This window comes from Octodon degus, unplaced genomic scaffold (assembly GCF_000260255.1).
Source record: "Octodon degus isolate 3935 unplaced genomic scaffold, OctDeg1.0 scaffold00070, whole genome shotgun sequence".
Classification (NCBI taxonomy): Eukaryota; Metazoa; Chordata; class Mammalia; order Rodentia; family Octodontidae; genus Octodon; species Octodon degus.
The window spans coordinates 3,738,638-3,753,380 of NW_004524646.1; the positions used below are offsets into that span (position 1 = coordinate 3,738,638).

Sequence of the window (14,743 nt, forward strand, 5' to 3'; positions counted from 1 at the left end):
TGGTCCTTTATTTATATTCTCCTTTTTTGTTTTGTTTTGTCAGAGATAAGTGTTCCACTGCAGTTAGAGAAGCTATATTTGGAGAATTCTTTAAAGGACCTTTTCACATTTGAAGCTAGTCTAAAGATTGTAGGTTCTTAAATTCAGCAAAATAACCCAATATAGTCCAATGGTCCATAATAGTAGTGGGTTATCAGCAGAATTAGCAATTTTCAGAAGTTGTTGACTTGAGCCTTTTACACCTCAGCATATTAATATGGCATTACTTTTTATACCTCGTGGTTATACTTTTCTGCTGGCTAGACCAAGCTAAAGCAAGAACTATATAATTAAAAATGTAACTTTTGTATCTTACAAGGTCAGTCAAATTAGAATATTTAATAATGATAGGGGAAAAAGCATACATAAAGTGGAGAAGAGGAAGAAGAGGTTACTCTTGGACTGAGGGCAAAGCATGGGAGTGTATAAGGGACCAGGCCAGAATCCCCTGCAGCTCTATGCTATGTAGGCCATGGGTTTACAAAGTGAGTGACATGACCTAGGTTAGAGGTTTTTGAGAGGCACAGCCTAGGTACCACTTTGGACAGGGGTGACAGGAAGGAATTACTGGGCACCTGAGAGGGTTATGTAAACTGTAGGATCAGAAGGTACCGTATGTACCTTCTTTTGTCCACTCCCTAACTGAAGCTACTGGTGTCAAGATTTAGGGACCACCACACTAAGACCAAGATGGCTGTGGAGCAGGAACTGGGGCCCAAGTAGTTCTGATGGGAGATGTGTCCTGGACTGGTAAGGAAAATACTGACAAAAGGTGTGAGCATTTATTTTGGCAAGAGATGTATATATGGGGCTGGCTGAGCTTTCAGGTACTCATCTCTACTGTTCCAGCTGGAGTCAATTTAGGGACTGGAGGGGACAGGGGCAGATCCAGAGAAGAACTAGGGTCCTGGAATAATATGAGATACTACTGCTCAGAGTTGACTTGATTGAAGCTTAGGTTCCCATAAGCAATTGAGACAGGGTCTTTTACCCAGTCTTACCTGAACAAAAGGACCAATGGCCTTGTAGGATATAAAGCCCCTTGAAGGCACTATCTTTCTATCCTACACTAAGGAGAAACTGAGTTCCTGAATTAAGATGAAAGGTATGTTACTGAGTTTCTAACAGTCCAAATCTGGGAGATAGAAACAATAATGACTGAATCTTTTACTCTCCAAGCATTAGAAAGCCTCTAAAATGGAAGGGCTCTGGGAGGCTAAATTATAGGTCAGTTGACCTTATCATGGTCCTACCTCTTTTTTAAAACCCTGTAATCCAACCCTGAAAAAGAATCATATGATGTGGAAGAGGAAGGCAATGGTGTTATAGGGGAGTAGGGATAGTTTCAATCTACTTTACGTTTATCTTTCATGGATAACAGTTACGTATAGATGCTTCTGCCTAATGAAATGGAATGTGCCTCAGAGCTGAGGAAATAGTCTATTCTAGCAAGCTAGATTAAATAAGTTACGGAGGGAAAAAGGGGTCTCATTTGCACTACAGTGGGCCATTTGTCTGCCCAAGGAATTGAGCAGGGCTGATGGGCTAGGTTTGGTCCCATGGCTGCACTGAATGCTTGGCATAACTCCAGAGCTGCTGTAGTTAGTGGCTCCAGCACAGTGTGAGTTATACAAAGATATCAGGACTAGAAGGAAGAATAGAGGATGGGTCCCTAGAGGCTGGGTATCCATTACATGACTACATGGATTCAAACTCATCAACACGCTGCTTGCCCAGCCAGATCTGACTTAGAGTCTTATATTTATCTCAGCCCAGTCACATGTTCTCAGCATGGATCATGTCATTGGCAGTCTCCATGGACTCATCACGGGCATTGGCCAGCTCTGAAGTGGGGGCCCTTCAGGTGCTTCTGCACTCGCTTATTCTTCTCAGTGGTATGTTCCTCTTTACTGTGGTCCTTGGCCATAGCATCAGCCCACAGGTCAGCACTGGCATCTTCCCCATTCTCATCTTGTTCATCCTGTTCATTTTTTGCAGGCTATGCTACATGAGGTGTATTCATGGCAGTCTTTAACTCAGCACGGGTCTTCTACAAGTCTTCTTGCAGCATCTGTGCCTTTTTTTTTTTTTGCCACTCAGCAGCCTCACTCTCTTTCTTCCATCAGGCCATCTTCAGCTGAGAGATCTGAGCTATCAGCTCTGCACTTTCTGAAGCCATTTGTTCTTGGGTCTTCTTTTGGTACTGTGAGACCTGCAGCAAAGCCTCCTTATCCTCTTCAGCTTCTTGATGCTCCTTGGCCAGCTTTTTGGGCTCTGTATGTCTGTTCTTCCAGTTCTTTCTTTTTTTTCAGAACCAGGGATTGAACTCAGGCCCTTGCACTTGCCAGGGAAGTGCTTGTTCTACTGAGCCATCTCCCCATCCCCTGTTCCTCTAGTTCTTGTTGAGCCTTCTTAGTCTGTTCTTCAATCTGCTTCAGCTTCTCCATCAGTTCATCTTTCTCCCGCTCAATCTTCTCCTCTTCTGCCATCTCACGCTTATTCTTCTCATTTTCCAGCAGGGTATGCTCCATTTGCTTCTGGTCTCCTCCCGAGCCTGTGCCTTCATCTATTGCACTTCAATGGTGTCAGGCTTGCAGCAGCGCATATATAGTTCATGGCTCCCCATGCACAGGGCTAAAATCCACTTGTTCATCCTCAGTCAAGGAGCACAAAAGACAAAGTCCGGGGATTTTTTTTGTCAATAAGCTTGATGACAAATTTCTTGTCATTGAAAGAGATGTTCTTGATTTCACTCCAGGGAAATCCAATTTTGGGCATCAGTCTGTCATTCTGTTCATAGATGTTGAGATCTAGGGCATTTACCCCTAGCCACAATCCTCAGCCTTCCTTGTTCTTGATGCTGAAGTAATTCACACCATACATCTCCAGATCTTGGGCAATCTTTAGATATTCCAGGACAGCATCTTCTCTGAACATGAGACGGTGTTCTTCATGCCAGACTTGAAACCATTCCTCCCACTGAACCTTGTTGAGTTTGTGTTGTTCCATGACTCTCTGAGGCAGAAACTTGTCTCCACCCAGGTATCCAGACCTGTGCACCTCCCTGTTGAAGTTACCATACTTGGACTGGACAGCATAAGAAGACAAGAGCACAGCAGTTTCAGGTGGGCATTAAAAGTCATCATTGAGACTACCTTCTTTCACTTGCAGAAAGAATAGGTGCTGGGTGATATCCTGGATTCATTCTTCAGGTACATCTTCAGAGTAGAACTTGGCCCAGAATTTAAAGAGCAGAGGGCTTTCCTTTTGTACATCCTGTGAAGTTACTTTCTTATTGAGTTCCAGTAAGTGGAGAAACCCTTGGTGTTCTGGTACTGCACACCACAGAACCAAACTTCCCTCAGGCCAATAGTTTTCACCACCTGATCAAACAGCTGCTTGCCAGTGGTATTGGGCTGTGCATCCAGCTGTGCGTCCATGGTGGTCACAAGCACTAACTGTCTTGGGCATAGTGGTGGCAGAGGAAAGGAGCTGGCAAAATTTGGATGGAAACTGTTGGGCAGATCTGAGAACACAGTGCACAAGGCTCATACTCTGAGGACCAAAAGGGGGTTTGGACTGGGTTCCTCTCCGGTCTTGGGTTACTGCTCCTCTTCCTGCTAACAGGCCATGACATCACAAGCCCCACCCAGGAAAAAGCTGCCTCTGTTGTGCCACCCCCTCCTTTATGTGGCCTGTATAGAATCTTTTCTACCATCTTTGGTCTATTCTTTCCTTTCTCCATGTTGACTCTGTAGGATACACTGTACTCTCTTATCTAAAGGGGTTGGCATGTATGACAGTATGATGTGAACTCCAAAGAGCATGGGCAGCCCTGCCGCTGGGCCTTACTAGCTGGGAGAATGGGACAGGGAAGTCATACAGGCCAACCTGTATGATTTTCTGCCATATTTAATTAGCATATGAGTCTATCTTAGGATAAAGATAGTCTCCTGAGAATTTATAATTGGTCTGGCCACTAGGAAAAATAACAAAAATTACATAGTAGTGAGATATCCTTAGAATCCAGTCTGCAAAACAACAAAAATAAATGTAGAATTATAGAAAAGAGAGACACGTGAGACAGTGAAAATGTGTTTCTTGGCTTCTTTGTATTTCTTGTTTCTAATTCCTTCCTGCAGAGTGGCTGCATTTTTGTCTTTGGAATCCAAGAAATAATTTTTTTCTTTAAGTGAAGTTAAGTTTTTCTTTCTTATATTTACCATATTAAAAATAAATCACTAATTGGTTTTGAAATTATCTCATTGCTATTTATTTCTAAATAAAATTAATTAAAAAACAACAAAAAATCTTCCACTATTTTTACACTATAGAACTATATTTTATGCCTGAAAATTTAAGTTAATCCATTCACTTAATATTCATAAATCCTAGGATTTGACTTTAGTTCTTTTTCTTTCTGGGTATACACAGTATATATTGCCACATAACTTTTAATAGTAGATTCTGTAATAAAACAATACATTACACTGTATGGTCTTATATACCATAACATTTTATAGGTTATTTTAAGGTTTATTTTATTTATTTATTTTTGGTACTGGGAATTGAACTTAAGGTCTTGTGCTCCTCAAGCAGGCACTACGCCTCTGAGCTATGTCCCTGTCCTTTAAGGTTGATTTAATTTCCTCAAAATTTATAAATGCCCCCAAATCTCAGTAGTATAATTTCCAACTTACAGAAAATGTATTTGCTTTAAGTAAAGGATCATATAAATGTTACGTATGTCAGAACAACCAACTTGTAAGACTACCAGGTAAAACACACATGCCCCGTTAAATTAAAATTTCAAATAGATCTTAAATGAAATTCTATTATGTCTTACATGATACATGAGATATTTACATGGGACAATGGGTAAACTTTAAAATATTTTTATTTAGACCCAGGAGAAAATTTAGACCCAGGAGAAAAAGAATAAATTCAGATCAGTCTTACCTGTGTTAGTTGTGATGTTTCCTCTAGGAATGTCAATTAACCAGAGAATTCGATCACTAAACTTGAATGAAGAAGGCACCAGAGAACAATATTTTACAATGTTAATAGTAACAGCTATTTTGGCATATTCTATTTATCTTTTTTTTTTTTTTTCTGTACTCGGGATTGATCCTAGGGTCTTCAAAAGAACCATATCCTCAGCCTTTTGTTTTGTTTTGTTTTTCTTTTGAAACGGTCTTGTTGAGTAGCTAAATTTCTTAGGCTCAGCTTGAACTTGCAATCCTTCTGCCTCAGCACCACATGTAGCTCTATCTTATCTCTCAAAAAAGAATTAAACAAAAACATCCAGGTACATATACTTTTATTTAGCAATTTCATTGTTAGGGCTTTGCAGATATGTGCAAAGTGATGTATATTCAAGAGTATGCTTGCATCATGTTTTGGAATAGTCTAAGGTTGGAAATAATAAAAAAGTTATTGAGCTGCATACAATAATATGGTCACATAATGGATTACCATATAGCCATGGTCTGGTAGCATGAAGCTGAAGTGCTACTGCTTAACAATAATAACCAAAGATAAGGCACGAGATGGCAGAATACTTAAAAATTTAGGAGAAAAATCCAAAGAGCAAGAGATCTGCAAGAATGCTGAGCTCTAAGATTTATATAAAAACTGTGTCCAAATCCTTGTGCTACACAGGTGAGGAGGACACCCCTTGAAGATCATGTATAAAAAATCCAGCAGCAGAAGCTAAAAGAATTGGTAAAGATATCAGTTATTAAAACTATAAAACAGTTCAAAGTTTTTGCCAAGTTGTTTGATTTCTTTTTTTTTTTTTTACATTTTTTTCTTTAATTTTAATGTATTTGTTACAGGGTCACTACACAGAACGGACTGATAGTGATCCTCCTTTCCTCAGTCTCCCCAGTACTGGGATTATTGGTGTGTGCCACCATGCCCAGACTCAGTTGCTGTCTCAGCCTGGCATGTGGAGCCAGGGATCAAACCCTAGTCCTTCTGCTTGCCTAAGCAGGTGCTTAGTCCGCTAAGCTATCTCACTGGCCTTCTATCTGATTTTAGAATAATAAGAATAGCAGTTTCTTGGAAGAACAAAATGGAATCTAGAGTTGACAAAACATAGTAACTTCAATGGCTAGTTTTCAACCAAAAGTGACATGATATGAAAAGAAACAAAAAAGTAAAACTGAGCTAGGTGTCCTGATGCATGCCTGTAATCTCAGTCCTCAGTCCTCAGGAGGCTGAGGGAGGAGGATCACTGCAAAGTTCAAGGCCAGGCTGGGCTACAAAGTAAGTTCAAGGCCAACTTGAGCTACATGGTAAGATCCTGTCTCAGAAATCAAGCAAATAAACAAACAAACAAAACCCCCCAAAAACTGATATACAAGAATATATTGAATATAGACTGCTACCTGCTATTGCACAGTGTATAAAAACTCAAAATGAATCAATGATTCATAGGTAAAGGCTAAAATTATAAAGCTTCTGGAAGAAAACATACAGGTAAATCTTTCTGACCTTGGATCAGGTGATTGCTTTCTACACATGACTCATAAAGTTCAAGAAAGGAACTTTCATACATCAAGCACACACTACCAAGAAAGTGAAAAGGCAACTCAGAGTGTAAGAAGATAATTGAAAATCATATCTGGTATGGGACTTCTATACAGAATATATAAAGAACATTTGCAATTCAACAATTAAAAAACTCAATTAAAAAGGGCCAGGAACCTAAATAGCTATTTCTAGGTCAGGTGTGGTGCTGTAAAGCTCTAATCCCAACACTTGAGAGGCTGATTCAGGAGGATTGCTGTGAGTTTCAGCTTAGCCTGGACTACATGGTGAGTTCAAGGCTGGTCTGAACTACACAATGAGACCCTGTCTAAAAAAAGTTATTTCCCCAAAGAAGATATTTAAGTGGCCAGTAAGTATAGAAAATGGTATACAACATCATTTATCATTAGAAAAATATAAATCAAAACCATAATGATAGAGAGCTCCGCATACTCACTAGAATGGCTATAACAAAAAAGACATAGCAAGTGTTGGTGAGGATGGGGAGAACTAGAACTCTAATAACATAGGTAGAAATGGAAAGCAGTATAATCATTTTGGAAAGCAGTCTTGTAGTTCTTAAGAAGTTAAACATGGCTTTGTGTCCAGAGATATGAAAACACTTCCCTAGACACATCCACAAACAGTCAGCAGCATTATTTATAATAGCCCCAAACCAAACAACTCAAATGGTCTTCAACTGATGAAGAGATAAATCAAATGCAGTGTCAATGCAACGACACATTATTATTATTATTATTATTATTATTATTATTATTAATGTATTTTACTATAGGGTCTACAGGGTCTCACTATGTAGATAGGACTCATAGTGATTCTCCTGTTTTCAGCCTCCCATGCGCTGGGATTATAGGCTCGTGCCATCATGTCTCAGTTGCTGTCTCAGTGCGCCCCAGGGGCAGGGCCTGCATGACACATAGGGTATCAAACCTCAGCTGCTGCGCTCTGCCTAAGCAAGTGCTTTAGTATGCTGAGCTATCTGGCCAGCCCTTCATAGTGTATTATTCCACCAGAAAAGGGAATGTAGTACTGATATGTTTTAGCACAGATGAATATAGGATATATTATATAAACTGAAAGATATAGTCATAAATATTATACATTATGTTTCATTTACACAAAATGCTCAGACTAAGCAAATATGTAGAGAGATAGAGTAGTGGTGGCTTAGGGATGAGGAGTAGAGGCAGAATGGAAAGCGCATCTTCTAATGCCTCTAAGTTGTACTTTGGAGTGATGAAACATTCTAGAATTATATAGTAGGGCCAATCATATAAATCCAGTGTATGAATTTACTAAAAATAATGAATTATACACTTTATATAGGTGAACTGCGTGATATGTGAATTATATCTCAATAAAGTTGTTTTAAAAATGAAGGTCAGGGGCCGGCCAGACAGCTCAGCACACTAAAGTGCCTGCTTAGGCAGAATGCAGCGGCCAGGGTTCGATCCCTGGCTTGCTGTGCTGGCCCTGCCCCCAGGGTGTGCTGAGACAAAGATTGAGACTGGGCATGGTGGTGCGCACCTGTAATCCCAGATCTTAGGAGGCTGAAAACAGGACGATCACTACAAGCCTGATCTGTGTAGTGAGACTCCATAGACCCTGTACTAAATACATTAAAATAAATGAAGGTCAAATAAAGACATTTTCAGAGGAATAAGCAATTCATTGTCAGCAGATTTGTACTGCAAAAAATATTTGTTTCTTCAATCTGAAGAAAAATGATACCAGATGCAACTTGTATCTACAGAAAAGAATGAAGAACAATGGAAATGGTAAATGAGTAGGTAAGTACTTAAAAAGTTGTAGTTTTCTTCCAATTTCTTAAAAAATGTTATGACTGGTTGAAGCAAGAAGTATAATACTATATTTTAGGCCTAAAACATATGCATATCTGTGTCTATATGTCTATATCTATAATGTACTAATACTGAGCTACCTGTCTTTAAAAACATATCCTATAAGGAAGGAAATACTTGTGAAAACATACCATAGAATAAAACAAAGCATAGTTACCAATGTTAAGTTAAAGTGGAAGATGCCACGATATGTGCTGTTTATGATTTCCAAGGTAGGGGCAAGTCCTCCAGATGTGAATGTACTTAGCATTTCCTTGGAAACAAGCTCATTCTCCGCTTGGAAAAAACATTTGATTTTCTTTAGGAAAGAGGAAAAGAAAACAAACAAGTAATGGCAATTTGATGGAGAGAAGCATATACATTAATTTAAAAGTGAGGAGAAATCTGTGAAAAGTAAATGCTGCTAAGGTAACTACCTCCAGCAATTCCAACTCTAGCTAGAGAGAAAAAAAGAACTATTTTTCCAAAGTACACTTTTAGAACTCAGTAACCTATTATGTAATGGCATGAAGTTTCAATTTATCCTTATTGTAATCTTTTCTGTCATAAAAATAAGAAAGTTTTTATATTTAATAAAGATAAAATCAGAACCACATGCTCTCACATGTAGGAAATTTGATTTTATTATATTTTTGTGCCTAAGGAAGCAAATGTATAAAGCAAATCTTGCAGTTTTATTGGTTGTTTGCTACGGTACATGAAAATACAGCAATCATAAATGGTAGATTTTACTGAAGAGTTGCATGAGACAGATACTAAGAAGTTTATTTCACCCCTCAGTTCTCCTTGTCTCAATTTTTTTTTTTTTTTTTGCTGGCCTGCTCAGCCCACACTGCAGGCAGGGTGGCATGTCATGTGATGCAGGGGATTGAACCATGGTCCCTGCACTCTTTGCCTAAGCTTCCTAAGCAAGTGCTCTAGGCTGCTGAGCTATCTCACTGGCCCCTCTCCTTGTAATTAAGAGCATTTTGGGCAATTTCCTTATCTACTTTAAGTTTCTCTGCTTAAAAAGTGGGGAAGGATATTTATTCACACAATATCTACAGCAGTTTTGTAAGTGCTAGGTATAGAGAAGTGAAGAAAAGAGGAAAACTTCCTGCATAATGGAACTTGCATTTGAATGGGGATCTTCAGGGAGACAAAGTGGAGGGATGGATGGAGTGGTAGATGGAGGGGTAGGTGGGTGGAAGGAAAGATACAAGGAACATAAACATAGAATCAATTACTCAAAGTAGAAAAGGGAGATTGGCAATACAAGAATTTGTAATTCGTCTGGGAAAAGGACAATAGTACTTAATTATCTCAGAGATGATCAAATGTGAAGATTAAATGTCCTAATTAACACAAAATGTTTTGAAAAATGCCAAACACACACACACACACACACACACACACACAACACACACACACACCCCCCAGCATGATACAAATAAACACACTGGTATAACCCAAGCCCTATGCACAACTCATGTTTTTCAGTATTAGTAATTGAATACAGGGCCTCATGCATGCTTACGTACTCTATCATTGAGCTATAGCCTCAGTCCTTTTTGTTCTTTTATTTTGAGATAGAATCTTGCCAACTTGCCCAGACTGTTCTTGCATTTGTGATTCTCCTGCCTCAGCTTCCTCAGGAGAGGGATCAGTTATGTGCCCCAGTGCCTGGCTATAATTCCTTTTTCAAGAAGAAAAGAATGAGAGAACTGGGTATGGTGGCACACATTTGTAATCCTATGTTGATGAATGCCTGTAATCTCAGCACTCTGGGAGGCTGAGGCAGGAGGACTGCAGCCCTCATAATTTAGCAAGACCTTGTCTCAAAATAAAAAACAAAACGGGTTGAAGATGCAGTCCAGTGTGAAGGCCCTGGGTTCAATCCTTATCACTACATAATACAATACAACAAAATAAAAAAACTAGAGAAAAAAAAAAACTGGTTGGAGAGGTTTAGTAACTTGCCTAAGCACACATAGACCACTAACTGGCAAGCCCAAGATCTGATCTCAACTTTGTAAGCTGTCTTCTTCTAAGGCTCATTCCTTTTCTACAGCATACACAAATAAGAAAGGAATTTTTTACTCAAAGGGCATGTACTTAACAATAATTGTAAATATAAAAGTTAAATATATGTGGCATACGAAGAAGGAATTAAAGTCTCAATCAAAGCAGTTTTAGAGATAAATATACTTGATTGGTGTGGAATTGTTTTTTTTATTATAGTTATCATAGATTTTTAGATAATCTGCATTTTATTAACTTCTATGTTTTTAGAGTTTTTTTTTTTTTTTTTTTTTTTTTTTTTTTTTTTGCGGAACCAGGGATTGAACTCTGGACCTTGCGCTTGCCAGGGAAGCACTTATTCCACTGAGCCATCTCCCTGGCCCTGTTTTTAGAGTTTTCTGCATAGCTATCTTTTTAAAAACTGTGTTTTATTTTATTAGTACATATTTGCAGTTCATGCATCTTAGAATCATCTTGGGGACTGGCTCTATATACATAATGCAGGTTTTTCTTTTAATGTATTTGATACAGGGTCTACAGGGCATTCAGGGACTCACTATGTAGTGATCCTCTTGTTTTCAGCCTCCCAAGCACTGGGATTATAGGCACGCGCCACCACACCCAGTCTCAATCGCTGTTTCAGCGCACCCCAGGGGTGGGGCCGGCATGGCATGCCAGGGATTGAACCCCTGGCTGCTGCACTCTGCCTAAATAGGTGCTTTAGTCTGCTGAGCTTTCTGGCCTGCCCAAGTTTGGTTTTTTCTAGTCTCTTTCCACTCCCTTGTTCTTCCCCTTCCTACTCTGGTTTCTTTATCAACTTTTATGTATTTGTTGATACTATTTTTCTTAGCTCATGTTATGTCATATAAAATTTCCATTTACTGGAGTTTTTAGGCTCCTGTGCATAGCATATCTTTATTTTTCTTATTTCCCCTAACCCCCCTTCTCACCTCTCACTGTTGCTCCCCTGGACCACTTCCCTACTGAACTAGATCGATCCCTTTGTCCCTTTCCATCCCTCCTTTGTCATTTTCTTTGCATTTTGCCACATTCAAATGAGAGATACCATATGTATGGCTATTTCTTTGGGTTCTCAGTGATCTCAAGGAAAAACTGCAGTGGCATGAGGAAAACATAGACAAGAGACAAAGCTGAGGTCACGAAGAGGTTATTCTCTGATGGGAGCAGAAGAGCTGGCCATGAACTGTAGAGCGTTTATTTATACACTCAAGAGGTTGATGTCATTTTGAGCCTCTTTGCCTAACAGCCAGAGAGAAACAACTTATTTACGTGGCTCAGGGTATCTTAGCCCTGCATGTGTGATTCATCTCTAGCTTCAGCTGCTCTCTTCACATATGGTATGAAAGCTTGTGTGTCTGGTTTATTTATTTCAACATTATATGTACAGGTACATGCATTTTCCTACAAATACCTCAGATTTCTTTATAGCAGACTAGCATCCCATTCTATATAGATAAAACACTTTCCTTATCCCATCATCAGTTGGTGGGTATGCAGTCTGCTTCCAGGATTTAGCTTTATGAATTGTGCTGCTGTAAACATTGGTATGCATTTAGTGCTGTAGTATGACTACTTAAGGCCTTTGGGGAAAATACTTAGCAGGGACATAGCTAGGTCATAGGGAATTTCTCATTTCAATTCTTTGAGAAATCTCAAAGTGATTGTACAGTTTGCATTCTCAACAACAATAAAAGGGGGTTCCTTTTCACTACAGCCATGCCAGTGTTTGTTACTGGTTCATTTCTTAATGATTGCTATTCTTTCTGGAGAAGATGGAGTCTTAACGCTGCCTTATTTTGCATTTCTCTAATGCCCAGAAATGGTCAACATTTTTTCATATATTTCTTGATCATTTGTATTTTTTCTCTGTGAAGTGTCTATTTATTTATCTTTCCCATTTCTAGACTGGGTCTTTAATTATAGGTGGTTCCATTTTCTTGAGTTTTTGGTACTCCTTTGTTTGAGGAGTAGTTGGTAAATTATTTCCCATTCTGTAGGTTTTTCTCCTCACTCTCCTGATTGATTCTTGTGATGCACAGAAGCTATTTAGGCTTATATCATCCCGTTTGTTGATTCTTGCTGCTGTTTCTTGTGCAATTGAGGGTCTGTTTAGAAAATCCTTTCCTACACCTGTCTTCAAGTGAAGAAAAACTTTCTTTCAGAAGGTTTAATGTTTCTGTTTCAATGTTGAGATCTTTAATCCCTTTTTATATAATGGAGTATGTGGTGAGAGATAAAGTTCCAGTTTTTTCTTCTACAAACAGAACCAGTTTTCCCAACACCTCATGTCGAATATGCTAGCTTTCTGCTAGCATACGCTTCTGGATCATTTGTCAAAGATCAAATAGCTGAATGGGTTTCTGCATTCTCAGTTCTGTTCCACTGTCTGTTTTTGTTCCAGCACCATGTCATTTTTACCACTATCACTTTGTGGTATACCCTGATGTCAGGGATTCCTATGCACCCTGCTTTGCTCCTATTGCCCAACACTGCTTTTGCTATTCAGGGACTTTTCTGGTTCCATAGGAATCTTGGGATTATTTCTTCCAGCTCTTTAAAGTATGCTGTTGGTATTTTGGATTTGTTGTCATTTTAATGATATCTCAGAACAAGGGACTTCTTTCCATTTTCTCATATCCCCTTCAATCTTTTTCAAAGTACTGTATTGTTTTTAGAAGTCTTTCACTGCTTTGTGTAGGTTAACTTCTGGATATTTTCTTTTTCTTGAGGTGACCATGAATGGTATTATTTTTGTGATTTCCTTCTTATCCTGTTCATTGTTGGTGTGCACAAATGGTAATGATTTTTGCATTTTGATCTCATATCCTGATACATTGCTGAAATTGGTTATTAATTCTAAGAGACTTTTGGTAGAGTTGTTTGTCCTCAATGTAGAGTATCATTTCATCTACCGATAATGACATTTGAATTCTTCCTTTCTTCTATGTATTCTAAAGAAAGAAATAAAGATTTCATTCTTTTGCCTAATTGCTCTGGCTAATGTTTCAAGTATTGAAAGCAGAGATGATGATGGACATCCTTGTCTTGTTCCTGATTTTAGGGAATACCTTTAATTTTTCCCTATATAGTATGATAGTGGCTATAGGTTTGTCACAAATAGCCTTTATCATATTCAGTTATGGTACTTCTATTCCTGTTTTCTTCAGTGTTTTTATTATGAAGTAATAACGGATTTTGTCAAAAGCCTTTTCTGTATCTATTGATACGACCATGTACTTTTTGACCTTGTTCCTCTTTATGTGACATATTACATTTATAAACTTACGTATGTTGAACTATCCTTGCATTTGTGGGATGAAACCTACTTGATCTTGACGTATGATAGTTTTGATAATGTACTTCATTCTATTTGCTAATATTTTATTGAAAATTTTCTGCATGGACATCTTAATACTATATTTTATTTCGTTGTGTTTTTTATGTATTTAGTACAGTATCTACAGGATCTCACTATACAGATCAGACTTATAGTGGTCCTTCTGTTTTCAGATTCCTGAGTGCTGGGATTATAGGCCAGTACCACCACGCCCAGTTGGTTTCTGTCTCAGGTGCCCCGGGGGCAGGGCTGATACTGTATGCTGGGGATCAAACCCCAGTCCATGTGCCTGCCTAAGCAGGCACTTTACTCTGTGTTGTATTTTTTGAAGTCTATTATTTGAATTAAAGGATCATATCATCCCTTACCCAAAATCAATGAAGATTTTTTTCTCAAGGTCATGTGAGACAATTTTTTTGTCTAACAGATTATATTTGTCAAATTTCAAGAGGACAAATAAGCTCCATAACAAAATAAATATTGTTATAGTTGATCTTAAGAATAAGAGGAATCCACAACTCCATGAATGAGAATGGAAAGAACCCACCAAATAGGGCAAACAAATAAATACAGGAGAATAAAAGGTATACAAAAGCAGTCTTTCAGTTATTCTTTTGTATACAGCAGCAAAATATTCCCATTAGCATGCTCTACAAATGGACCTATGGGTCATGATTCTATCTGGGTCTACAGGGTGGATATCAAAGAAATAGTAGTTTAGTCCCACAAGTGACGCCTGGCCACCAGTAAGCATCATGGACACTATCCATGTCCACGGCATACTAGAACTTTGTACGATATCCTATCCCCAAACCATTAGAAGTGCTGGTCATTTATTTGCCATTCCAGTATTTATCTTGTTTTATTCTTAGTAATTCTTTACTATCATGAAAACTTTTTCTTAGTTCGATTGTTTTGAAACATTTAA

The 14,743-nt window shown here is 38.5% G+C and overlaps 1 protein-coding gene and 1 pseudogene across 1 annotated transcript in view; both read right to left on the reverse strand.

The window, feature by feature from the left end:
- Catsperb (cation channel sperm associated auxiliary subunit beta) overlaps positions 1 to 13,885 on the reverse strand; it is a 167,206-nt gene extending 153,321 nt beyond the window's left edge. Inside the window, exons 1-3 of the mRNA XM_023719627.1 lie at positions 13,805 to 13,885; positions 8,614 to 8,754; positions 4,999 to 5,059 (exon numbers count right to left, since the gene is read on the reverse strand). Of these exons, the coding sequence (XP_023575395.1) occupies positions 4,999 to 5,059; positions 8,614 to 8,754; positions 13,805 to 13,885 (283 nt within the window). The remainder of the gene's footprint in view (positions 1 to 4,998; positions 5,060 to 8,613; positions 8,755 to 13,804) is intronic.
- LOC105742736 lies at positions 1,738 to 3,500 on the reverse strand (annotated as a pseudogene).
- Positions 13,886 to 14,743: the final 858 nt, after the last annotated feature.